At 41.9% G+C, this 27264-nt stretch overlaps 2 protein-coding genes and 1 pseudogene across 5 annotated transcripts in view; 1 reads left to right on the top strand and 2 right to left on the bottom strand.

The window, feature by feature from the left end:
- The first annotated feature begins 928 nt into the window (after positions 1–928).
- The window catches only part of DGKH (diacylglycerol kinase eta), a 175332-nt gene continuing 148996 nt past the window's right edge, over positions 929–27264 (top strand). For 3 of the 4 annotated variants that reach the window (XM_032873944.1, XM_032873945.1, XM_032873949.1), the window contains exons 1-2: positions 929–1203; positions 8029–8232. In XM_032873944.1, the coding sequence (XP_032729835.1) occupies positions 1144–1203; positions 8029–8232 (264 nt within the window). In that variant the 5' untranslated portion in view covers positions 929–1143. Of the gene's footprint in view, positions 1204–7049; positions 7326–8028; positions 8233–27264 lie in introns of those variants that run through there. The other variant, XM_032873946.1, reaches the window with a different exon arrangement.
- On the bottom strand, positions 12327–12694 carry LOC116877310 (60S ribosomal protein L10-like). The gene has a single exon (XM_032873950.1). It carries the CDS (start codon positions 12692–12694, stop codon positions 12395–12397), a length of 300 nt encoding a protein of 99 aa, XP_032729841.1. The 3' UTR covers positions 12327–12394.
- Positions 12755–12880, bottom strand: LOC116877413 (annotated as a pseudogene).

A 27264-nucleotide genomic window follows, 5' to 3' on the forward strand; every position in this document is an offset into this window, starting at 1 on the left:
ACCCGTGAAAAGCCATTCTTGGCTTGGAACTAGATGGAAACAGATTTCCACGCCAGAAAGATGATCGGAAACGCCATTTGTAACGTTTTCAAAGGGCTGGAGGAGGTGACTGGCCATTTATTGAGCACTCACTGGGAACCAGTCCCTTTCTCTAATATGAATGTACTGCTGGAACGGGAAGGCGTATCAACTCCGTGGCCGGATTTCTTTTCACGAAACCGTTAATCATTAAAAAGCAATAAAAGGCAGCACTCTCTCAAGCTCAAACCCTACCGCAGATGCTAACCCATCTGCAATCTTTTTAACATCACAAAGAATACAGCTGGTTCGCGAGCGGCTCTGGAGTGCAGCTACCTCCCTCGCTCAGTGGAAGTCGGTAACTGTCCAGTGCGGTTTCCTTCGAGCCTCAGCGCCCGCAGGAGGGGAGGTGCCCGCGGGCCCGGCAGCCAGCGTTCGGAGGGAGGCGGGCGCGGGCTGCAGGCACCGGCAGGGGCGAGAGGAAGAGGGGTGCCGGGAGGCGTCTCCCGGGACTCTCGGCCACCGCCGCTCGGGTGGCCAGCGCGCCGACCCGCCCGGGAGCCCGGGCTTTCCCCGCTGCTCCCGGAGCTCCCGGCAGCCCATCCCCGGGAACGGCTGCTCGCGTCCGCCCGGCCGCCCGGTGCCCGTGACCACCCGGAGGCCGCTTTCGGTTCCGCGCCTTATAAGGCCTGACAGGGGGGTCACGTGCGTCCCGGGCCGCCCGCTGGGAGGTGGGGGCGGCGGGGGGAGGGGCGGGAAGCGGGGAGGAAAAGGGGAGGGAGCCGGGGGCGGAGGAAGGAGCGAGGGGCGGATTCTGTGGCCGTGGGAGGCGGTGGCAGCAGCGGCGGGGAGCGGACCGCTCGGAGCTGGACCGAGGACGAGGAGGAGGAGGTGGAGGAGGAGGAGGAGGAGGAAGGGACCGGCGCGGGGGCGGGAGAGCGCAGCGCGGCGGAAGCCGGAGACGGCGGGAGGGCCGGTGGCTGGCCCCGGGCAGGAGCCGGGGCGGCGGCGGCGGCGGCGGCGGCCGAGAGGACCTCGGCGAGGGAAGCGCATCCAGCGGCCCCGGCTGCGGCGGCGGGGGCCCGGGTCCCCGCGCCCGGGCGGCCGGCGGGCGCGGGCGGCGCGATGGAGCCGCAGCACGTGCGCCCCGCGCCCGGCGCCCGCAGCCCGGCCTGGGAGGAACCGGTGGGTACAGCGCCCGCGCCCACCCCCTCCCACTTCTCCTCTGCTCCCCCCCGCCCGGGCCGGGTTCCGTTCAGGAAATGGCCTGGGATGAGGTCCCCAGCTGCTTCCCAGCCGGGGCAGCGCTTCCTCCGCCGCCCGGGCTCCTCCTCGCGCGCCGCCCGGAGCGCCTTTGTCCGGCCAGCCGAGGCTCTCCCGGAGGGGCCGCTGGCGAACCGCTGACGACGGCCCTCGGAGGACCGTTTCCTTTGCTTCATCGACTCCTCAACTTTTGACTTGATTTTAGAGCACGGGCGGTAGGAGGAGGGAGAGAAGAATCCCTGACTCTGGGGTCAGCGTGCGGGCTCGGAGGAGACCGCTCTTGCCTCCAGAGACCGCGCCCTGGCAGGCACCTGGGCGCACAGGTTCCCAAGGACCGCGGCGACCGCAGGCTGCTGGCGGCTGGGAGCCTGGAGCCACGCCTCCTGCTAGCCGCTACGGCCCCGGGTTTTCCAGGGTTCAAGGGTTTTGCCCGGGATGAAGCGGGGAGCTAACCTCGATCTCATGCACATGCCACCCAGAGGTTGGGTCATTTCAGGGACCGAGAGGAGCGTGTGCGTGTGTTTTGTGTGTGTGAGGATAAGGAGGAAGAGATCGGGGGGCTTTGGATTTGTTCCCTCAAACTCCTCCAACTTCCTTCTCTCTTCCAACTCAAGACAGTCAGAACCATCTCACATCCCTCCAGGGATTCTACCCCGGAATCCCCGTCTCACTCAGAGCTCTGTAATCCTGTGTGGGCTGCCTTTTCCTTGGCATCGAATTTTGGCTCTCCACGCCCTGCCTCGATGTTTGCTACTCCGTCCTGGTTGAAATTCTTGAACCTGTCTGGAAACCCTCGTCTGAAATTTCTGGCCTCACCCGTGTTCTGTTCAACGTATTCGGATGTTCTTTTCCCAGGGACTCTGCGTGTCTGCTCAGACTGGCCCCCTACCTGTTAAGAGTTTCTAGGTCAGGTGCCAGGCTTGGTTCTCCTTTTTCTTTTCTAGTAGGTACACTGTAGGCTCCTTTGCCCAAATGCATTTCTCTGCCTCTTGTTTCCCCGACCTTTCAAAAGTGTCCTTGGACTCTGACCCATCTGTATCTGCAGCTGTCTTTGCTTTTGCAAATTTGAACATGTTGTTAGGTTGCCCATCTGCTCCTATTTCTTCTATTGTGGTTATCACTGGGGATTAAATTGTTCTTGAAACTAAAACTACAATTCTGTTTTGAAGTTTAAATCAAAGATCACTGAGAACCAAATTCATTGACCTGGTTTTGTTACTTTTTATTTTTTAAGCTTCAAACGTTCCTATATGAAGTCCCTTTTGAACCCAAATGCTTTAAGCCAACACCAGTCACAGTGAAAAATGCCCTGTTATATAGTATTTTACTTTAGGCAACTGATGGCAGAACTACTTCATGCCTAGAAAAATAGAGAAAAAGTTGTTAATGTGGCATTACTTCAAGTGACAAAAATGAAAGTGCTTGTTTTTTTGCCTTTAAAACTAGAGCCCTAACAGAAATGTGTGAATGAACTGTGACACTTTATCTAGACTGCAGAACTCTCCTTAAAAAAATTGGGTTTATTTTCTTTAAACACTGAAGGTCTTTTTATTCACTCAAGAGATTTTATCCCTCACCTACTGTGTTCCAGGACTTTTGGATATAGCAGTTAACCCAAACACGAATCCTTGCATCCTCACAGAGCATACATTCTTAACAGAATGTCTTGTTTCATATATGTTAAGAGTTGAAATTCAGACAGTTAAAAAAAAAATCTTCAGAGATCTCATGTATGTGGCACAAAATGATACTTTAACAAAGTGATTTTATTTGCAAATCTGTGGTCCTACGGGTATGTCTAAGTCTAAGAATTCTCATTTAAGTTCCTTTAAAAAATGTTACCCAAGTTACTGAAAAGTGGCATAGACAAGAAACAGGGTGATAAATTGGGTGGGGGGAAGAATGCTTAAATGTTAATTTCAGTATTTGAATCGAAGGGAGGAAATATCAGCTTTGTCTAAACATGTTTTGAAAGGACACAAAATCCATCAAAATCAGGAATTCTGAAGTTATCTTGGGTCAATGAGCCCTTTAAGAATCTAACCAGACTTGGGGCACCTGGGTGGCTCAGTGGGTTAAAGAATCTAACCAAAGCTATGGCGTCTGTCCCCACAATGTATCTATGCAACACGCATATAAGAATAATAATAAAATTTCAGGCGGGTCAGAGTTCCTGAAGCCCAGTCCGTGGACCCTCAAAGACCATGGGCCAAGAACATCTGCTTTGACTAGGAGTCCGTTTGGCACTTATTGAAAATCTACTGTCTGATTTCAAATATCAACAATTTTAATACTTTACCATAAAAGTATACTCCTTTATATTTATAATAAGAATATTTCATATTGAATAGGAAATATTCACAACACACAGACCCTGAATTATTCCTTATTGTGTATAAAGACGTACCTATAAGGATTTACTCTCTTTGTTCTTTTTTGATGAAACCTAAAACATGATGATACGATTCTACCTAGAACTGTTCAGACAGATGAGTAAACATAATCTCAGGAATTGATGCTGAATAATAGTAAAGAGAACAGAACTTCTGGCTCGCAATGTACCCATGTCTGGAGCTGAGGGTCAGCTACTGGGCTTCATGACATTCTTTGTATTTGGAGATAAAATGAAGTTATTTAGTTAAGTGAGGGCATTTAAATAAACAGTTAGCCTTATCATTACTCCAGCTAGGGCATCAGGCCTAAAAGAAGATAAATGTTAGCATTCGGGTTTCTGTGTATTTTCCTTAATACTAGCTTTGGGATGTAATCAAATCTGTGGGCAGAGAGGCATTACCTAAATTCCTAATCAATACAAAAATATTTTGGTGGTGGGAGGGAAGACATTTACGGAAATAACCCTTACTCATAGATGATGTCCTAGGGTGGGGGTGGGGAGATGGGTAGCTTGAATTCCAGCCAAAACTCCGAAACTGTGGGAGTATTTACAAAGCAGACCTCAGACAGTGACACTAGGATATTAGGGTACATTTTACTTACTAAAATTTGTTTTTTATTTCCATATAGTTTTTATCTACTTGGCTTTGATGGAATGATTCAAAACTAATAGAAAATTAGCAAGGGAAGAGTTTCAAAGGAAAAGGGGCCAAAATATAAATGAGAGGTTATAAGCATATTTGTGCATTAGGCCTAGATGACAAAAGGTTTTTGCCTCAGGTACAGGGATGCCCATAGGTACATGTAGTTGCTATCATGATGAATCTAAAATCTCTTATTCAAGTAACAACCAAGAAAATTTTGATGGAGTAAAGTTTTGAATGTTGAATTTCAAATATATAACAGATAGTATATTGTGGAAATAGTTATAAAGTTTGACTGAAAGCAGACCTGTACTTACTCAGTGTTCTTTGCATGGTTCCCATTGACTAGGAGTATGAGTCCTAGAATGTCACTGTTTGAAAGTCCAGCTTGGGTTCTTCAGTACACAAGTGTAGAGTTCTACATATTTGTGATATAGTGTTTAACATAAAAGCATAGACCATAAGGGACTTAAAGGTTGCAAATGGATATGAAACTTTTTTGTTATAGATAATGATCAATAATAAGACTATAATTTAAAATATCTATCAGTAAGAATATGTGAATATGTGAATGCTAATATTCACAAAGTTGGTATCAGAATGAGAATTGGTTGTGATTTATACATCTTCAGAGTAATAAATTTTCCTTCTTTAAATGGGGCAGAAAGCCCTATAAAGTAGAAACCTAATTTAGTGGCAGCTTCTATTTCCATTTCATCCCAAATGCAGTGTCTGCATGGCTTATGTCCAAGGTTTTAATAGCGTGTTTGTGATATGTTATGTACCAAACAAAGATTTCAGAGTAACAATAATAAATACATAAGACTCATCTAAGAAATTATTTGAATAAAGTCTAAAAACACCAAGTAAGGTAAAAGTCAAGGGAATCTTGTAAATTGAAGAAATAATGTAATATGCCACATATTTGAAATTTGTTTCAGTTGCCATTCTGAGCTACATTAAAATGGTTGAAAATATGGCGCTCTTGACATTGCTATTATATTTTTAGCAGAAATGAAGTGCGTTGCAGGTATACGATATACAGATTGGATATTCATTCTGGAAACTTCTAATTTACGAATAAGAACTGAAAAGAATCTAATGGATCAGGTACTTTACATTAGGTATTACTTGAAACAATCTCCTCAGAAGAGGTAATTAAAGAAAAGAGGGTTTTCATGAACTGCCTTTTGAGGGAAATGAAGTGACATTCCTTCATTTGCCTACACACTGTTTTCACTCTGAGCATTCTATGTGCTAGGGAAACTGTAGAGCAGGGATAATTTATTTAGCATGAGTAGGCTAAGACTGGCTATGCTTTCAAAGTCACAACCAAGTTTTAGAACTCGTTATAGGAGTCTTTGAAGAGCAGGTACAGCTGAGGTTAAATTTTTAATGGAGTATAAATACCTTCACTTTGAGGTATTAATTGCCCAGCTCTTGCACATGAAACAGTTTTAAGGTATCTTTCAGCAGTCAGTGTCTGAATCAGAATGAGAAATGGATTCAGCCCTCTTCTTCAGATCACAGGATGGGCATGGGTGTTCAACAATGTGTTTCAGTTTAATCACTCTATCTGGACTCAGGAACATGTTACTATATAAAACTTGAAAGCCTAAAGTGTGAATACAAACATAATAATTGACAAACTAACTTTTGTTACATGGTGTGCTGAAGTGAATAGAATATTAGCATAGCGATCACCTGATTTTGACTTTGGCCCTAACTCATGACTGGGGCCTCACCGTCATTAAAGGAGAGGTCTGAACTAGGTTTATTCTTTCAAAAGGACTTTTGCTAAGTGTTCTTATCTACACTGACAAACCATTGGACTCATCAGTGACCAGTTAGGTTGGGCTGAAGGCCGTTACTTTGATTATTTTTCTCTTAAAGAATTCCCGTCACAACAATATGTTCTGTGTAGATCTAGAATCGCATATTTACAAAACCATAAGGCCTTGCTCTTAAAAGTTTAATTTGCCTAGCTCCTTCCCTTCCTAAAGAGGACAATAGAAGCTGGAGAAGTAGCTTCCATCAGTTAGTATTTCAAGGCAGCAATCTCCTGTCTTTGAAGATTCAAACCAGCACATTTTACACTTTAATCAGCAATGTGGATATATAGTATTGGGATTGAATATTGTTTCGTCTAACCTCTTTGAACTGTTAGTTTTGACATAGCAATCAAATTAGTGTTGAGAGTAAGATTACAACTAAAAAGAAACAAAACAAAACTCCAATAGAATGCTAGTTTGGAGGACCCTTAAAGGTCATGTCAGCTGAAAAAGTAGAAGGTCACATCAACTGAAAAACTAGGAACGGGGACTGAAGGACACGAACACCGAAGAGATTAAGTGCTTTACTGAAGTGTGAAGAGTCTCCCACAGTCTAGCGGGGACTTTTTGCCCTCCTTAAAAACACAGCTAAGTTTAGAGTTCTCTGAGGATGACAAGAGGAATCTGTCATCTTAGTGTCTTCTCCCCCAAGCCCTCCCACACCTACATGGGTTCTTTGACGCTCAGCGTGCACACCCCGCCGCGAGGCTGCTATTCCCAAGTGCCCGCTTAGCCCGCTAGTTTGGGACGAGTTGTGAGCGGTGGCCGCAGCCTGTTGATCCCATTTCCTCCCGCTCCGGTCCGGGTTAGGGAGTGGCTCTCCCAGGACCTCCAGTGTTTTCGTGCTCGGGCAAGGGTGTTCACATGGTTTCGGTGCATTGTTTTCTTCCAGGCAGTCTCGGCTGGCGCTTCAGTTTAGACATTTATTTTGCATTCTGTGGTCTTGGGCTGTGTGTACTCTCTTGTTTCTGCGCTCTCTCCACGCCCTTCCCAGTTTCCTGTTAGCCAAAGGGATCGCTCTTTCTGAACGAAAAGTTCTCAGAGCGGAGTGGAACCTCCCGGAAAATGCTCTTCTCTTCCGTGTGCGCCGGATGGAGGTGGGGGTGGGCCAGAAACTAAACGCCGCGGTCGGGATTGCTGAGAGGACCCAAACCCCGAGGCAGAGGCGGGAGAGGTATGGTTCAGCAGAGATGCGCTGAGGGGTCGTGAGACGGACAAGGGGCAGCGCCCATCCATCTGGGGAGGCGGAACTGCTTTTATTCAGTGGGGACTGTGCGGCGAGGCCCGAGGTTCTGGAGAGATTCTAGGTCTGGGGGTGGCAGGGTGTACCAAAGGGAGTCGGGAGGAAGCTGTAGGTTCCCTTTCTACTCCAGGGGCCGTTCTGGAATGGAGAAAGGGAACCCTTTCTACTCCAAGGGAGGGAGCTTAGCCGCTGCCCGACTCGCGGGGCTGGGCTGTGGAGGTTTCCTGCCCACCACCCCCATCCCCCGGTCCATCCTAGGGACCCCAGGCTCCCAGGGGAAATAGTAGGTCGCCCCGGTCCCTCTGTCACTCCCATGCTCTCTACCCGTGCAGGTCGTATTCTGGGTCAGGAACCCCGTAACATCCCGAGGCTGGGTGCACAGGGGTCCCAAGCGGGCGGGGGTCCGCGTCTCCTGTGCCCCACTGCGCTTGCCGCTCTGGAGCTGGGCGGAGGGGCCTTGGAGGGCCGCTGCTGGGAGGGCGTCTGATCCCCCGCGCCCCTTCCCCTGCGGGGGCGGCTGGGGGAGCGGAAGATGGCGGCTGCGGCCGGGCGCGGGTCTCTGGGCCCTGCTCGGACCGAGCGCACCCACTGACTGCCGCTGCCGCCCCCGCCGGGCGGTGCTGTGTCCCCACAGGAGTCAGAAAGGATGGCCGGGGCCGGCGGCCAGCACCACCCTCCGGGCGCCGCGGGAGGAGCGGCCGCCGGGGCCGGCGCTGCGGTCACCCCCGCCACTGCGTCGGCGGGGCCCGGAGACGATTCGTCTGACAGCGAAGCGGAGCAAGAGGGACCCCAGAAACTGATCCGCAAAGTGTCCACCTCGGGACAGATCCGGACCAAGGTGAGGCGAGCCTTCGGGCAGCGCGGAAGGCGGGAGGCTTCGGGGCGGGGAAGAGGAGCGAGGGCGCCTGGGGCGCTCGGAGCGCGCGCCGGAGATCCCGGGAACGTGGGGCGCAAGGTAAGGGCGGGGCCTGACCTGGGGGCGGGGCCGGCGGGAGCTGGACCGCAGCGCGGCCGGAAGGGATTCCCGGGCCCGCACCGGAGGCCGCCAGGGTGGGCTCCCGGGGAGCTGGCGGCTGCGGTGGAGGAGCAGGGAACGAGCGGCTCGGCGGGAGCGTGGGAAAATGTTGAAGCGCTCTGGAGAGTTCCCACCCAGGGAACTTAAAAGGACTGTTTTATTTTTTTGTCCTCCCTGAGTGCGGGGTTGGGTGGAGTATGTGCCTTGCGTAGGGAGCCCGGCGCCGGCCGACCAGCCAGAGATGCAAAACGCGCCCCCTCCCTTCCCTTCCCGCGGGCAGCAGCTGTCTCCTCCCCAGGACCACTCTGAAAGGGTGGGTGGGGAGGTGACAGCAGACAGCAGCCTTACCTCCCGCTGCCATTTGGAAGGCAGAAGTCAAGGCACGACGCCTGTGTAAATGATGCTGGCGGTTGAACACCCTGCGTGACACATCAGCAAGCCAGGCTTTTGAGTAGTGGGTTCCTGCTCAGCGCGGGGGTTCAGATCTTAACAGCCATGGTTATCTTAATGAAGATTAACCGCTTTGTGTAATATGTGCTGTTATTTGTGTGTCTGTAGCAGATGCTTTTGAGAGCTCAAAGTTGAAGAGTTTTAAATAGATCTTGAGCATATACAGAGGAAATGCTTACCACATTGAAGGGTTGTTTGTATTTTTAAGTTTTCATCGTACTTTAAAACACATCGTACTTTTTTTTTTTTTTAAGATTTTATTTATTTATTTGACAGAGAGAGATCAGAAGTAGGCAGAGAGGCAGGCAGAGAGAGAGAGGAGGAAGCAGGCTCCCTGCTGAGCAGAGAGCCCGATGCGGGGCTCGAATCCAGGACCCTGAGATCATGACCTGAGCCGAAGGCAGCGGCTTAACCCACTGAGCCACCCAGGCGCCCCACATCGTACTTTTGAAGTCTGTTATCACTGGGGTACTTTAATGGGGTTATTTGAAGAGAACCAATGAAATTACTGGGCTTGTGTGCTCTCATTAAAAGTAAATTTGTAAAAGTTAATTTTATACTTAGTTTTATGAGAATTCATTTTTTTAAGATCAATGGACTCCTATGAGAGTAGAACTTTTATTACATGTTTATGAAATCATGTTTTTTTAAGCCTGCATCCTTATTTTCTAGAATAAATAGGGGTAAGCACATGCAAGTGGTAACAAGATGCACTTAGCAAAGAGTCAAAGATGGCTTCTGTCATTTTTTTACCTGCCCGCTGTAAGTCATTTTAATAGTGACATTTCTTCATTTAATAAAAACTATGATAACTTAAGGATTTGGGTTTAATATGTTTTTAGAAGATTAAGGCTAAACAAGATAGGGACTTTCTAACAGTGCCTTTAACATTTGAAATCTCAATTTTAAAAAAGTTCATGAAACTGTATTACTAGTGAACAAAATGGCAGGTTTAAAAAGTGGCATATTTTATAGATTCTTATGTAATGGTTAAAATTCCATGTAAAACGTATCAAAATTTACCAGTACATTTATAATGCTTGAAAGAAAATTTAGAGATGGCTCTAATTTGAGTTAAGCAACAAATTTGAGTGGGTACAATTAAAATTTGTAGGTCTCATTAATTCATGGTAATAGCTAAGTTTATATATTTTAAATTTTATATTATCTATGGTTTGGGGTAAGGCATGTTTTTAAGACTAAGACTAAATTTAAAAAGTTCATTTATTATTGGTTTTCCATTTAACTTTCTAATAAAAATATTTAGCACCGGTTTTTTTCGCATGATTAGAGATAGTGATCATTAAATGAAATATTTCTTAAATTTCACAAGATGTATTGAATTTCAGAAGTCCTGCATTTTATACTAACTCATACAAATGCATGTAACTTCATCAGTGTTTTCATACATGAACAGCTGAGATCCAGGCCTAAAACTCCTGAGACAGGTGAGCCTCAGCCTTTCTGTGTGCCCCTCTCACCTCCATCCAGACTGTATATATATGCCACAGATTTCATCAGTTACATCTCTTTATCACACATATTGATTCTCAGGGAAGAGAGCTAGTGCAGTAAGGGGATTAATAAAGTGAGAACTGCTAAGTTTAATACTGGTTCCTAACCTGTATTAAATTTCCTAAATTTAATACCTGTTCATTTATGGTCCAGGTAAGAGTTAAGGGAAAAGATCTTTTAGAAAAAGACTGTGCTTTCTTGATCCTCTCCACAGATATGTAAGATGGGAGAGTCTAAAGGAGAATGAGACCAGGACTAGCCCAAGAGCTAGTGGGTTTTGAGACAGAAAGCAGTTCTGGGACGCTTAAGTGGCTCAGTTGGTTAAGCCTCTGGCTCTGGATTTGCACTCAATGTGGATGTGATCTCAGGGTCATGAGATGTGATGTGATCTCAGGGTCATCAGATCTAGCCCTGTGTAGGGCTCAGCACTCAGCATGGAGTCTGCTTGAGATTCTCTCTCTCCTTTGCTCCTACCCTGCTCATGCTCTCTCTCTAAATAATTAAATAAATCTTAAAAAAAGAAATAAAAATATTTATTAAATGAATAATGTATATACTATACAGTTATATATAATGCTTCATATATATAGGCATTATTATTAAAACATGTTTCTTATTTTGGTTTCCTTTAAGAGCCTTATGATCATGACGTTGTCTGGTTAGTTTAGGTTTGGGATGTAAAAGGCCACCAAAGTAATTACCTTATTTAAAGTGTTCTTTGTTGTAAATACTAGGTTGTGTTTTCAATAATTTGAATAATCTTAAATTAATTGTGGCATTTGGAAAGTATCCAGGTACTTCTTAACTGAAATAAGTATCGTGCACCCGTAATACGATATTGAACAGTGTGAGAGGCTATTCAGTGATGGGAGGGTATTCTGTGAAAAGTCAAATCTCCCTCTCACTCCAAACCTTCTAGTCTCCATCTCAGAGGCAATTGTTGGCATTTTTCTTGGTATACTTCCAGAAAATGTCTATGAATGTACATACGTTTCTTTAAAAAGTACAAGTGGGAACATTCTGTGCACAATGCTGTGTCTTGTTTGGAGTTTGAATATCATCATTTCCCTAATGGTGTGTACACATCTACCTCATTCTTTTTAATGGTGGGGAAGTATTCCATTATGGTAGGTTGAACTACATGAATTTGTAAGGTCAGTAGGTCAGAAATGGTCAAGAGTAGGTAAAAAATGGCCGAGGGCCTGGGAGGTCTGGGAACTGGGAAGACGCTTTTGAAAGGGTACAAACATTCAGTTCTAGAATGATTAAGTTCTGGGAATCTAATGGGCAGCGTAGTGACTATAGCTAACAATACTGTATTGTATCCTTGAAATTTGCTGAGAATAGATCTTAAGCATTCCTACTTTTTAAAAAAGATTTTGTTTATTTATTTATTAGAAAGAGAGAGAGAGGAAAGAGAGAGAGAGCAGGGGGAAGGGCAGAGGGAGAAGGAGAGAGAATCTCAAGCAGACTCGCCACTGGGGTAAGCCCCGACTTGGGGCTTGATCTCGTGACCCTAAGATCACGACCTGAGTCAAAATAAAGAGTCAGATGCTTAACTGACTGAGCCTCCCAGGCACCCCTAGATTTTAAGCATCCTTAAACATGAGCACGCACACACACACATTAATTAAGTGAGGTGCTGGTTATGTTAATTAACCTAATTGTGGTAATTTTTTCACAATATGTATGTCTATCAAATTATTACATTGTATACTTTAAATATAATTTTGTTTGTCAATTATATCTCCTCAAAGCTGGGAAGAAGTGGTTGAAAGTGGGAAATTTCATATGGTTCGGCCTAACATGATAGATCATCATTTAATTACCTAGTTCTCTATGGAACTTCTCTGTGGAAGTTCTCTATGGTTATTTTAGGACAACACTAATCTCAGTTTTGTTTATTTGTTTTGCAGTGGATACGATGACTTTTATTTATTTATTTATTTTTATTTTTTTGACAGGAAGTTGGATTTATTGGTGGGCATGAATATGACGGGAGGGGGTAGTACCAAGGTTTTCATGAGTGCAGAGCCTTCCATTTGTCCAAGGGACCATGGTTAGGGATGTATTTGACCCCACAGCCATCTGGGATAAGCCGCTTTTCAGCCATGTCTTCAAATTCATCCACATTGAACTTAGTAAAGCCCCACTTCTTGGAGATGTGGATCTTCTGGCAGCCAGGGAACTTGAACTTGGCCCTGCGTAGAGCCTCAATCACATGCTCCTTGTTCTGCAGCTTGGTACAGATGGACATGATGACTTGGCCAATGTGGACTCTGGCTATTGTGCCCTGGGGCTTTCCAAAGGTACCCCGCATACCTATCTGCAGCCTAAATTGAAGATAGCCATGAGGTCAGACCTGAGCATCCACCCAAAGGGCTGTCTCTAAGGTCCCTTAGGGCAACCCCTATAATCAACAGGCTGCGTATGCTACCACGGAGGCTACTTATGATGACTTTTAAAGTAAAAAATAAGACTGGCATGCTTTTTTTTTTTTTTTAAAGATTTTATTTATTTATTTGACAGAGATACACAGAGTGAGAGAGGGAATACAAGCAGGGGGAGTGGGAAAGGGAGAGGCAGGCTTCCTGCCAAACAAGGAGCTCAATATGGGGCTAGATCCCAGGATGCTGGGATCATGACCTGAGCCGAAGGCAGAGGCTTAACCCACTGAGCCACCCAGGAGCCCCAAGACTGCTTTTAAAATTAGTCTGATTTAATAATGAATTTAATAATTTAATAATGAAATTATTAAATATTTAATAATTTAAATATATTAATTTAATTTAATTTTTAATTTAATTAAATATTAAATAATTAATAATTTAATAATGAAATTCTCCCATACATTTTAGTATATTCCTCACATCCCCACTTTGTATACTCTTTGTTCTCCTTTTCATTTTTTTCCCTGTTTCTTTGCCCTTGCTGTGTACTATTTTTCTCTCTCTCTGTTTTTCACTTTTTCCTTTCTCTGTATCAGCTAAGTAGAATTTCGGGTAGTCTCGGCTAGCTACTCGGGTGCTAAACAGTAGATAATTTTATGGCTGCCTCTGTTACCCCAAAGGAAAAAAAAATCCTTTACTTAAAAAAGTGGAAATGGTGCTGATGTGAGAAAGCCAATGGGAGCTATCATTCCATCTCTTCCTCTCTCCTTATTGTTAGCTCTTATTCCTAATTCTTAGTTCTGTCTTAAGGAGGAGGTTGATTTTACATTCAGATTTACCATTACAGAAAATTTTACAGATATTTATTAAGGACGAGACATTCTGAAACAGCATTAATATAAACTCAGACCACCTTGGTTTTGAACATGAATGTGAAGAAGCTTTGTTTGCTCTTTTTTGCCCGATGGATACTGTTGGACCATGAATACAGGGACTGGCTGGAGGAACCTTGGTCAGATTTGCAGACTGAGATTGTTCAACCATCGTAAGCCATGTGGTATCAACAAAGGAACCATCTCTGACTTTTTCTGACAATGACTCATCTCCACCAAGGTCTTGAAGCTTCATGTGTCAAAAATATCTCCTAATTAGGTTTACTGTGCTCTCATTGATCTGGCATTTCTATGTATTCTTACAGTTAATTTGGAATATTGATGGGTCTTTCTTTTTATGGGTCTTTAAATTTAGGTGACACATACCTAACCCCCTAAATGATATTCAGAACTTTGCAACATTATATCTGGATTAAGACATCTCTTTAAGCACAGTAACAAAATAGTCATCACAATCTTCAGTTCGTACCTCAGTTTTACTTTAACATGAAGGTTGTATAAATAAATTCTTGTACCTTTACGGTAAGACACTATATGGAAATATTGATTTGTATTTTTCCCTGATTAATGAGATGCAGTTGGTGCAACTAAAGCATTATCTTTCACCGTAACTGTAGTTAGAGTAGTCGAGGGAAGAAATGCTCAGCATTTTTCAGATTGTAGGTGGGAGCCCATTAGTGGGCCATGATAGTTTACATCTAACATTTGAAACAGACAGAATAGATTAGAAACTATTACTCAAAACTTTTAACCACAATTCTGAATGGAATTTTTGGATGGGGTAGTGATCCAAATATGAGGAGAAGCAGAAACATGGCCAGAAGATTGTTAAGAAATGAGAATAAAATAATATTGATAGGTTTATTGTTCAGAAGCTCAATATGATAATGAGAAGCGAGTAGGAATTTTAGTATTTTGCTAGGTGGTGAGCAGGAAGGTATTTTGAATAATAAGAATAATTAACATTCATCTAGGGCAGAACTTGGTGAACTTTTTCTGTAGAGGTTTAGAGAGTAAAGTCTTAAGCTTTGTGGGACATAAAGTCTGTGTCAAAATTACTCAGCTCTGCTGTTGTCGTGTGAAAGCAGCCATAGACAATCCTTTTTTTTTTTTTTTTTGTGAAGATTTTATTTATTTATTTGACAGAGAGATCACAAGTAGGCAAAGAGGCAGGCAGAGAGAGAGAGGGGGAAGCAGGCTCCCTGATGAGAAGAGAGCCCGATGGAGGGCTTGATCCTAGGACCCTGGGATCATGACCCAAGCTGAAGGCAGAGGCTTAACCCACTGAGCCACCCAGGCGCCTCATCCATTGACAATCCTTAAGTGAATAAGTGGTGTGGTAACACTTTAAGGACATATGAAATTTGAATTTCATATAGTTTTCAGGTATTAAGGAATACTCTTTATCTTCTTTTTTTTTTTTTTTAAAGCCATTTGAACTTGTGAAAACCTTCGTAACTGATGGGCTATACGAAATCAGGTAGCCAGAAGAAAATGGCCCATACATTTGGCTGGCAGGCCATAGTTTTCTGACCCCTGTTCTAGATGATGGAAAATGGCACAGTTTGGTTTGCAACGCACTGCAAAGTTAAGGTGCTGCTCGATGCTCTCGGCATTTAAGGGACCAAATAAAGCTAGATTTCAATCCATTTAAAAATCTCATCTTTGTAGAACATTTTATTTTTAGCTTGGTTTGCGTCTTTGCTTCCATTTTAATGTGAACTAAATATAGACTGGAAACTCTGAGTCCTGGTACAGTTAATACATGGTATAACAGCTTTCTTTCCATTTTGATTACAAGTTAAACATGATATTCCATTATTAAAGATAAGAGACATAATAAATAATTTACTAAACCTTTACATCTAACTGAAGATGCCTAATTTGAAAGTATCTAAATTTAGAAAGCTCTTGCTTAGTTTAAGGTTGCATGTTTGCTGTTGTGGTAGGAGTGACAAAAGGTTATATGACACGACCATTGTCAACCACCCAGGGCTCCTTTCTGTTTCCAGGGGACAGGGTTTCACTCCTATTGGATGTGTTAGGCTTTCCTTACTCAGGAAATGTGTTTATAAGCAAAGGTTTTAATTAAAGAGAGTTTGTTTTATATCTAAGAATAGACCTTCGAAAAAGGCTGCAACATGTTAGTACATTATTTTCCCTTGGCAAATTTGTGTGGTTTTGCTGGGTATTGCGTATATTTCTCCATGAATATTTAGTCACTTGAAACACTTTTATATTTTTGATTTGGTTAAGTGGCTTAAAATGGCCTGTAACCATTATTGATAACAGTCTTAATTTAGGATTCAGTGCTCATTGTTTCTGCTTCAGGTAGTCTTTTTTTTTTTCAAATGAACATATATGGTAATAATCTCCCCTCCCCTTGCTCTTTGTTATGAGGATATTTGGAAGACTATTAGGCTCTTGTTTTATACCAAAGAAATATGATTAACTTTATCGTGCATGGAGTTGGAATTACTAACCTTCTCCCTGTGCCGTTTGAGTCCCATGACTTTTTCAAACCACCAACATGTGATTTACTATAATAAATCTTTATGTATAGGCTTGGGGCATTTATGTCAGAAATTTTAAAATACATTTCTACTTAGCATTTTATTGTTTACAGAGCAGTTTTTGTAACTGAATGAACTGAATAAACAGGAGCTTATGTAACAGTTCTGCAAAATTACCTAAATTTTACAAATCATAAATCCAAGACTCAGTTTAGTATCTGCTGAGTAAATGGCAGGCTGGAACTCAAAAGTGAGACTTGCTACCATTATTCCCTGGCACAGTGGACCCAATGGTAGGTTCCAGATTCCTTTTTTCGGGAGTTCCATCAGCTTCTTGGGTTTTGAAGCCTTACCTCTACAGGGTACAGGCACAGATGGGGGCCAGCTATCTCCACTTTCCTTCCCCACTCCACGCTTCCCCTGTCCCTGTCCTTCTCCTCTCTCTACCCCTTCCTCCTCCTTCCTGCCCTGCCCTTCATCAGTCTTTTTAGTCTGTAAGTATATCTCTCACCAATGTTATGGATTTTATAACGTCTTTTTGCATCTGAATCCCACATTTTTTGTGACACGTTTAAGAGTGTGAGTTTGCAAAGTAAATTTCTGAATAAAAAAATTTCAGCTGAAATTCCTCCTGATTTTAATTACTGTTAGCAAAATCGTGGAATCACTTTGAAAAACATCTTTAGAAGGACTAAGAAGAAATGCTTTTAGGTAGCTAACTCTTCAAGTAGGTTTTCAAAGAAAACTGTTAGTTTCACTTCCATAAGGTAAGATGCTATTTTTAAAAGGTCATGATATAGTATTAAAAAGAATTATATAAGGTAATTTTTCATGTGGCCCGTTAAAACATAGTTGAGGAGAAAGTATACATAGAATTTATTTTTAACTAGTTAAGAGATGAAAATGACATTTGGGGTGCCATTTTCTCCATCTACCTATTTTATTTAAATGAGAAATTTTGCCAGGCTATATACCTGAGCAGGTATACTGATTTGACTTGGATTATTTATGCAAACTCATATAGTACTTTAAAGTTATAACAGAGGTACATGGATGACTCAGTCAGTTAAGTGACTGATTCAGGTCATGGTCTCAGGGTCATGAGTTTGAGCACTGCTTTGGGCTCAGCCCTGAGTGTGGAGCCTGCGTCAGATTCTTTCTCTCCCTCTCCCCTCGCCATGTTCATTCTTGTTCTCTCTCTAAAAAAAACAATTACAATATTAAAGTAATGTTATAATATAATGTTAGATTATCATTAATATATAATAAATATAAATTTTATATATGCTTACATATATAAATGCATATAATGTGTATTATAGAAGCTATATGAACATAGTATATAATTATAATGTTCTATGAACATGTTATATGCATGTTACATATATAAACATATCTCTGTAATTTGTGAAGCAGAATGGTAAAACAAGCAGCCCTGAATCCATTGTAAGAACCAGGATATTTCCAGGCCCATATATCGACCCGGGTGCTCCTTCTCTTTTTTATTCCTTTGTTGCCCCTCAGTTCATTCAAAAAGATATGTATGGTGTTTCCAAGCACCTTCATAGGTGCTGGGGACTGAGCAATAAACAAAATAGACAAAAACCTCTGCCTTCTTGGAGTTCACATTGTACTGCAGGCAGAAGTTATAAACTCATAAATAATGTAAACTGTGTCACATATTAGAAGGTGGGAAGTGCTGTTGAGAAAAAACATGAGTGGGGGTGGGGTTGGAAGGGGAAAGGTCTTCCTGAGAAGGTGACATCTGAGCAAAGATCTTGAGGGAACGAATCACGGACTTCTGAGGGAAAAGCAGTGTAGGCAAAAGGAACAGCTGATGCAAAGATCAAGAGACAGAAGCTGTGATAAGGAGACAGATCAGTGCGACTGAAGTTGGGGGTGGTGGGAGTCGGGGGAAGCAGGTAGAAACAGTGTCAACAGTGGAAGTAGGTAAACAGTGTCAATAAGTAAGGTGGTACTATAGAGAAGAGTTCTTAGCTTGGGGTCATGCATTCCATAGCTTGGATGGGCTTTGCAGGGCTCCCCACATTTTATATCTGTGTATACATCCCTCAGAAGACTGAAACCATTGATTTGTAAAAGGGAATTGCAGGACGGACCATAAATAATGGATGAAAAAAAATACACATACACTGTAACCAACAGTTGTTGTGGCCATTTGAAGACATGCTACAGTGGGGGGTGGGTTCAGTGAAATGAATCATCTTGAGTGGGATAGGATAGCAAGGTTCCTTTCAGGAGTTAGTAGTATTGGGTTTGTATCTTGGCTCTTTCGGGTCCTACTAGGTGACCTTAGTCACGTTACTTAATGTGATAGAGAATGCTGTGCCCATCAGGTTCTATTTCTGCTCTTCTTCCTGGCCCACTGTTGGACTTAATTTCCCCTTGCAGATAGGTGGGGTTATGTGACTGAGTTCAGGCTCGGGGAATATGGAGGAGAGTGACGTTTGTTGTTTGCCTTCTGAAGTGTTTTATGGGACTCTGTGTTTTGCCTCTTCTCTCACCTGCCAGCTAGATGTAGATTATCTAGTGAGAGGAGCTTGGATCCTTGAATGACTTCATGGAGCAGAGCCTCTTTGCTCCTGTCCCTAAACCTCACTGGTCACATTGGATGGTGACACTAGAAGGAAATAGACCTTTACTGTGTTAAGCCTCTGAGATTTGGGCATTGTTTGCTGTATCAGTTAGCATACTGTTACCAATACAGTTCATTTCTGTGAAGGCCAGGGTTCTCATTTATGGAACAGATATAGTGATTTTTGCCTCATAGGGTAGGTAGGTAATGAAAGATAAAGAAATACACCATATGATTCTATATCCTTGATTTTTCTAATTATTTTTTAAAATTAAAAAAAATATTTTAAAAAATTGATATAAAATCTGGATAACTCAATTATTCACGATACATGTATTTCCTAAATAACTTAATCAGTAGGGTATATAGACTGCTGTTCTTTGTTGACTTTTTAAAAGACTTGATAAAACTATTATGTTCTATAGACCATTATTTTATCATCAAAAATAAAATGTCTTTTGGGCCTCTGGGTGGCTCAGTGGGTTAAAGCGTCTGCCTTAAGCTCAGGTCATGATCTCAGGGTCCTGGGATCAAGCCCTGCATCGGGCTCTCTGCTCAGCAGGGAGCCTGCTTCCTCCTCCTTTCTCTCTCTGCCTGCTTCTCTGCCTACTTGTGATCTCTTTCTGTCAAATAAATAAATAAAATCTTAAAATAAAATAAAATAAAATGTCTTTGCTACCATGAAGGGCCTTATGGATGTGTGAAAACTCACATTGCAGGAGCAATGAGGATAGGCTTACCCTACGTGATGATTTTAGCTAGGGTTAGTCTTATTTCTAGAGTAATGTATGTTATACATGTCTTATGAAAAAATACTGTAATAGGAATGAGTGACCACTTAGAATTGGTAGTAGAAATAATTGGCCTGGTAGGCTTTTAGGTGCTTTTGTGGCCAAGTTTACTTTACCCTGGAATGTTCTTCCTGACATCCTCCCTATCTCCTTAAGTCCTATTTACTCCTCAGTCCACACAATCTGGCTTTTGCCCCAACCATTTTATGAAAACGTCTTTTGCAAAGGTCACTACCACCTAATTGCTAAAAAAATCCAGTGGTCTCCTTTTAGTTTTCACTCAGCTGTATTTTGTGCCAATTTTGATGCTGTTGACCATTTCTCTCACATCTTTCCCTTTTGTTTTCAAGGTTTGAATTTCTCTTATCTTTCTTATTAGCTTTTTACTGCCTGTCCGTCTTTAGCCCTGACTCCTTTGGCAAATGCTAAACGTTTTTGTTTCCTAGGATTCTTATTCTGTTTGCCTCTGTCTTAGTTAATGTGATCGATTCGATTAGACTTCCTCTACCAGCTGTACCAGTCTTTGCCTAGCCTGTGCTCTTTCCTGAGACCTGGACCTGAATCTCCTTTGCCTACCAGTGCTGACTCTAGTGAGTCCTCTAGCCATCTCAGTCTTGACATTCTCAAACCCAACAGGTATGTTCACAGTCACTGCACCTACTAGGCACATTTTGCTTCATTACTTTTATATCTTACAGGATTTGCCTTGTAGTTAACTTTGACTGTTTATCTTGCTGATCATCTTCATTAACTCATTTGCTGTCAATAAAAGTGCATTCAGAGTCTACTGTGGCTGGCAGGGCTCCGTATGAGGCAGACACAACCCCCTTCCTCAGGGAGCTCAGTCAGCAGTCACCAAATGTAGTCAGTTCTGTTTTGTTATATGTTATCTCATTTAATCTTCATATCAAAGCTGTTAAGTAGGTAGGTATAACTATTATATTCGTTTTAAAATGAGGAAGCCAAGGATTAGAAAGTAACTTGGAGGTTGCACAGCTCTCCAGTGACTGGTTTGATGCCTGGTTTCAATCTGTGATGATATACTGTCCCTTTGTCTACTGGGTGTGTTTGTTATGAATTCATCCATTTCCTTTTATTTCTATTGCTACTTACCCTAACTTCATTAGACCTGCAAAATTTATCATTTCGATGTTTGCAGTGGATTTCCTCTTTGGTCCACTGCCAGAGTTCTCTCTATGAGAGGGACATATGATCATAACACATTTTGTATGAATCTTAGACATTGTGCCTTGCTAGTGGAATAAAGTCTAAATTTCTTAGCATAGATTAGTAGGTCTTTCTCAGTTTGATAGTAAAATAACATAAAAAATCCTAGCTACTAGATCTTACATTCTATCAAAGAGAAGTTAATACCCATATAAACAAATGTATGTCAGATGTTCCTAAGCATAATGAAGGAAAATAAGACAGAGTAAAGGGGGAGGGAGTGATGGGGTGGTGTATGTGTGCATGGAAAGTATTTGGGTTGACTAGGTCCAGGAAGGACTCTCTTTGGTGAAGTGATTTTGAACAGAGATCTGAATGAAGTGACATGAGCCATGCAGATATCTGGTGTTGGAACATACCAGGCAGAGTCAGGGCCCTGGTATTCCAGTTGTGTTTTCTATCACTGTCATCCTGTGGGCGATCGTGCCAAACTCTTCTCTGTTCCCAAAGTAAGGCAGGTACTGTTGTATCTCCCAAGTGTTTTCATGTGATATTCCATTGACCTGAAATGCTCCTTTCCCCCCGCTATTTCTCTGCCTGATTTATTTATCTATTTATTTAATTTTTTAAAAAAGATTTTATTTATTTATTTGAGAGAGAGAGAGTGAGAGAGAAAGCAGGAGCATGGAGAGGGGCAGAGGGAGGAAACAGGCTCCCCGCTGAGCAGGGAGCCTGATGCTGGGCTCCATCCTAGGACCCCTGAGATCATGGCCTGAGCCAAAGGCAGATGCTTAACCAACTGAACTACCCAAGTGCCCCTGCCTGATTTATTTCTATGTACTATTATTTCCCAACATTTCTGAAAATATTTGAAGTGATTTATATTCAATATTGTGTATCAAGCTTAGGTAAAATATAGATAGGACTATGAGACCAAGAATGTTAGGTTAGTCTATAAAGCAGGGTGTCTGTGTCCGATCTATCTATCATCTATCTATTGTTAAAGATGACTTATTAATTTGACCTCGAGCTTCCTGGTAGCCAAGCAACAAGATCATTTACAAAATTTTATTGTCATAGAAAAAAATTTTTTCTAGGTCCCAAGGAAATGTGTCTGTTAGTTGTCCGTCGGGGGGGGGGGCAGTGGGTCACTGAGGGATGAAGTGGATGCTCCCCTCATCAATATGTGTGGCAGGATGGGATCTTTTGCAGGCCTGATCTGGAAGCAAAATTATTTATCCAGAGGGGGCAGTAGATTCGGAAGGAGGTGCTTTCAGAAGCTCTTTTCTGATTATTTCAGTTTTCTTCATGGAATAAGAAGATCATCCCCTGAGAATAAGATGGGGGAGAGGATCTTAGAGATCTGGGAGAGAGGAAGAGGTGTGTAATAGGGGAATTGAATAGGAGAATAGGAGAATGGAGAAGACATGCAGGGTAAATATCAGGAGGCATTTTAGGCACACCTGAGGCAGGTGACCATGAATTGAAGGTAAGCACTGTCACCCTGGCTGTGGGACCATGTTCAACTACATGGCTGTAGGCACAGAATAAATAGAGAACTGGGTTAAATCAGGGTTATGGTTTGGTTAAATAAGTATGGCAGAGCAAGAGGGGATAGGGAGATTGAGGGTTGACACAGGGGAGGGATTACAATGATAAGCTCTGGGATTTATGTTGGGTAAAGAATGAGCACTCCAGGGGCGCCTGGGTGGCTCAGTGGGTTGGGCCTCTGCCTTCAGCTCGGGTCATGATCTGAGGGTCCTGGGATCGAGTTCTGCATCAGGCTCTCTGCTTGGCAGGGAGCCTGCTTCCTCCTCTCTCTCTCTCTGCCTGCCTCTCTGCCTGCTTGGTCTCTCTCTGTCAAATACATAAATAAGATCTAAAAAAAAAAAAAAAAAAAAAAAGAATGAGCACTCGAGGTGTCTTCAGAAGTGACTATGGGACCAAATAGCTAAGGAAGAGTAGAAGAGAAAATCATTGCAAAGAATTAAATTTTAGCCACTCAAATTAAAGAAGAGAGAAAGGAAAGAAAGTCTACTAAAAAACTGTAGAGTTCTAATTATTTTATTTAAAATTTTTTAAGAGAGAGATGGGGAGGGGTAGGGGGAGAAGGAGAGAGAGAATCTTAAGCAGGCTCCATGCCCAGTGCAGAGCCGGAGTAGGGGCTCAGTTTCACAACCCTGAGATCATGACCTGAGCCAAAATCAAAAGTCAGACACTTAACCGACTGAACCACCCAGGTAGCCCCAGTTTTAATTATTTTAAGTATGCTTTACAGATGCATTAATAATAGATTTTGCTGGGGGAAATCTCTGGATCATGTATGTATAGCTGAGGTCTCTTCATTAGTAAAATACAAAGAATATTTTACTCAGAACATGAGAATAGTTCCTCGAAGAAATAAATGGATCTGGGTTGGAATTTAAAAAAACAACAACATACAAATGAAAACATAACGTGCATTAAGTAACCCATGAGCCCTAATTCTAGTCCTTACTGGTTAAGTCAGGAACCTCTCCAAGTTTGAGTTTTCTCATATTTAAATTCTCATAAGGTTCTTGTGAGGATTGAAGAGATACAGTCCTTAGCTCAGTGCCTGGCACACAGTGAGTGGCAGTAAATGTTAGCCACATAGTCCAGAATCTTGAGGGGCACCTGGGTGGCTCAGTCAGTTAAACGTCTGCCTTCGGCTCAGGTTGTGATCCCAGAGTCCTGGGATTGAGCGGGGAGCCTGCTTCTCCTCTGCTCATGATCTCTCGCTCTCTCTTTCTTGCTTTCAAATAAATATATAAATAAATTAAATCTTTAAAAAAAAAAAAGAATCTTGAGGTGAAAGGCACTCTTTCTGAAAGGCGCTTTTGCACTTAGAACTATGCAAGGGAGCGAGTTGCTAGTGAAATCTTCAGTCATAGTGAAAATCCCTGTGCATAGCCCGCCTTTGGCAGGCCCGAGTCTAAGCTGTGTAATTGTAAACCTTTTTGAAGGTTGACAAGGGGATGGAGACGTTCTCATAGATCTAGCTAAGATTCTACAGTAGGAAGGGAAGAATGTTGAAAGAGATTCAACTTTCCCCTGGTAACACGGTTACCTCAACATCATCTATACGTATCATGACAATTCTAAATTATTACTGTTCAAGCATTCATGGTCTTTCCCCTCCTCTTCCTCCTTCTCTTCTTCTTCTTTTTTAAGATTTTATTTTTATATAATCTCTACACACAACATGGGACTTGAACTCACAACCCCAAGATCAAGAGTTGTATGCTCTACCAAAGGAACCAGCCAGAATCCCTTCCCCTTCTCCTCTTAAAGAGGAAGCATTCTAACACGTTCCGTCAGCTCCTTCATTCTCCTTTGTTATGGAATATGATGGTGGATCTAATGAGGGGACAGGAAAATGCTCATTCTGTGACATTATTCCCTTCAGGGTCCCAGTACGTGTGGTGTAATTAAGAAGCTGGAATGAACAGGGGAAGTCACATGCTCTGACTTTCCTGTCAAGGCAAACTGTGAACATACATGAGACATTCCCTGGGAAATATTTAGATGAAGGGGAAGGACTTGCTCCCACATGAGCAAGTAAGAGAAACAGACGTACAATATGGATTATTGTCATCACTGTGACCCCATGTATACCTATAGGCTGATAAGGCCTAGGAACTTGAGGTATAGTTTAATTAACCATCTATATAGTATGAGCACATGATATATAAAACATTTAACTTATAAAGCAGTTGGACACTCATGTTCATAGCAGCATTATTCACAGGAGCCAGAAAGTAGAAGCAACTCCAATGTCCATTGACCGTCGAATAAAAACAAAACAAAACATAGGATATACATGTGATTGGCTCAAAAAAAGAAAGAATTCTGACACCTGCTACAGCATGGATAAACTTTGAGGACATTATGCTAAGTGAAATAAACCAGCTACAAAAGAAATGTGATCTCACTTAGATGAGGTCCTGAAAGTAGTCAATTTCAGAAATACAGAAAGCAGGATGGTAGTTGCCAGAGGCTTGAGGGGGATCAGGGAAGGGGGAGTTAGTGTTTAATGGGTACAGAGCTTCAGTTTTGCAAGCTGAAAACAGTTCTGTGGATGGATAGTGGCTATGGTTGCACAGCCATGGGAATGTACTTAATGCTAGTGACCTGCACACTAAACATGGTTAAGATGGTAAGTTTTATGTTAAGTGCATTCTACCATAGTTAAAACCAATGATAAAGTAGGCGTCATAGGAATGGCCCACCGTAAACTCAAATAGTATTATAAGATTTTTTTTAGTGAGATAAAGATGAAAAATAAGTTTAAGACATGTACAGAATATCAGGAAAACAATAGAAACATCAAGAAAACTGAAACTTTGCTGAGATGCAAAAAGAATCTGGATGAATGCTCCAAGTTTTATCAAGTTTACTCTTCAATTTTACACAATTACAAATACATTTGCTATTTGAATTTGGGCTAACTCACTAAAATGATCTATAAGGTCTTAAAATAATACATGTCAAAAAGGAAGAGTAACAAGGGGTACCTAGCCAAGCAGACGTCATTAAAGTAACAAAGCTACAAAAATAATGAATGTGGCTTTGATATGGGAATAAATTGAAAGATAAATGGAACAGAATAAAATGTTCAGAAACTTACCTATAAATATATAAGAATATAGTTTATAATAATGATAATATTTCAAGTGGGGAAAAAATTGATTACTCAATAATTCCTCTTGAGTCAACTGGCTCACCATTTAGTCAAAAAAATTGGAAGCCCGATTCTTACCTCACATTATGGGCTACATACTTTCTAGATAGGATAAAGATCAAATTTACAATAAACAAATCGTAAAAGTACTAGAATAAATAGAGGTAAGTAATTGTATAGTTTCAGGCTTGGAAAGAATTTTTAAAATGTGACACTAAAAAAGAGAACATAAAGTAAGAGCTTGTGGAATTCTGACATATTGAAACTCACCATAAACTAAGTGACAAGGTGGGGTGCCTGGGTGGCTGTTGGTTGGGCATCTGCCTTTGGTTTGGGTCTTGGTCCCCGGGTCCTGGGATTGGGCCCCGCATTGGGCTCCCTGCTTGTCGGGAAGCCTGCTTCTCCTCTCCCTCTCCCACTGCTTGTGGTCCCTCTCTTTCTGTGTCTCTCTCTGTCAAATAAATAAAATCTTAAAAAAAAAAAACCCAACTAAGTGACAAGGCAAATAATTTCTCAAACCTCTTCAGTGTTTAGCCAGAAAGATTGTTTCTCATTTTTTGTTTATGATACAAATGTCCAATAATAAGGAACTGGTTAAATTAATTATGCTGTATCTATATAAAAGATTCCATCAGGTATGTGGCACCTTTCAGGCAGTTGACGTTCAGTAAATACTAAGAGAGTAGATAGGTGAACAAATTAACTATTAGCATCATCTTGACATGGAAGGTACTCCCATATATGGGGCAGAAGAGGAGATTGTAGTATGTGTAGACTCTGGGCCTCAGGAAAGGGCATATCAGAGACATAGTGGTTTCTCACTGTATTATAGAATTACGAGTATTTGCTCTTTTCTTATTTCTTTATTTTTTTTTTAATTTTAATTCCAGTTCGTTACCGTACGGTGTTATATTAATTTCAGGTGTACAGTACAGTGAGTCAGCACTTCCATACAATACCCTGTACTCATCTCAACAAGTACACTCCTTAATCCCCATCACTTATTTAACTCATCAGTTTGTTCTCTGTAATTAAGTCTGTTTCTTGAGTTTTCTTTTATATTTTCCCTTTTTTGCTTGTTTTGTTTCCTAAATTCCACATATGAGTGAAATCATGTAGTATGTATCTTTCTGAGATTTTGCTTAGCGTTGTTCTCTCTAGTTTCACCATGTCATTGCAAATGGCAAGATTCTAATCTTTTTTATGGTTGAATAATATTTTATATATAACATATATAAATGTCATATATATGTTATATATAACATATATAAAATTATATTTATATATTATATTATTTATATATGTTATACATAAAATATTATATATATATCACATCTTTATCCATTCATTTATCCATTATAAAATATTATACATATATATAATATCTCACATCTTCTTTATCCATTTACCAATCAATGGACACTTGGGCTACTTATGTTTCTTGGCTATATTGTAAATGATGCCCCCAATAAACATAGGGGTGCATATATCCCTTTGAGTTAGTGTTCTTGTATTCTTCGAGTAAATACTCTGTGATTGTTGGATCATGAGGCACTTCTATTTTTAACTTTTTGAGGAACCACTGTGCTGTTTTCCACATGGGCTGCACCAGATTGCATTCCCACCAACAGTGTGTGAGGGTTTCTTTTTCTCCGCATTCTCACCAACACTTGTTGCTTCTAGTATTGTTGACTTTAGCCATTCTGACAGGTATGGGGTGATATCTCATTGTAGTTTTGATTTGCATTTCCCTGATGATGAGTGCTGATGAGCATCTTTTCATATGTCTGTTGGCCATCTGGATGTCTTCTTTGCAGAAATGTCTATTCATGTCTTCT

This window comes from Lontra canadensis, unplaced genomic scaffold, assembly GCF_010015895.1.
Source record: "Lontra canadensis isolate GAN:19392208 unplaced genomic scaffold, GSC_riverotter_1.0 scaffold51, whole genome shotgun sequence".
NCBI lineage: Eukaryota > Metazoa > Chordata > Mammalia > Carnivora > Mustelidae > Lontra > Lontra canadensis.

Coding starts and splice junctions, on each gene's coding strand:
- LOC116877310 (XM_032873950.1), bottom strand. CDS start 12,694: ATGCGGGGTACCTTTGGAAAGCCCCAGGGCACAATAGCCAGAGTCCAC.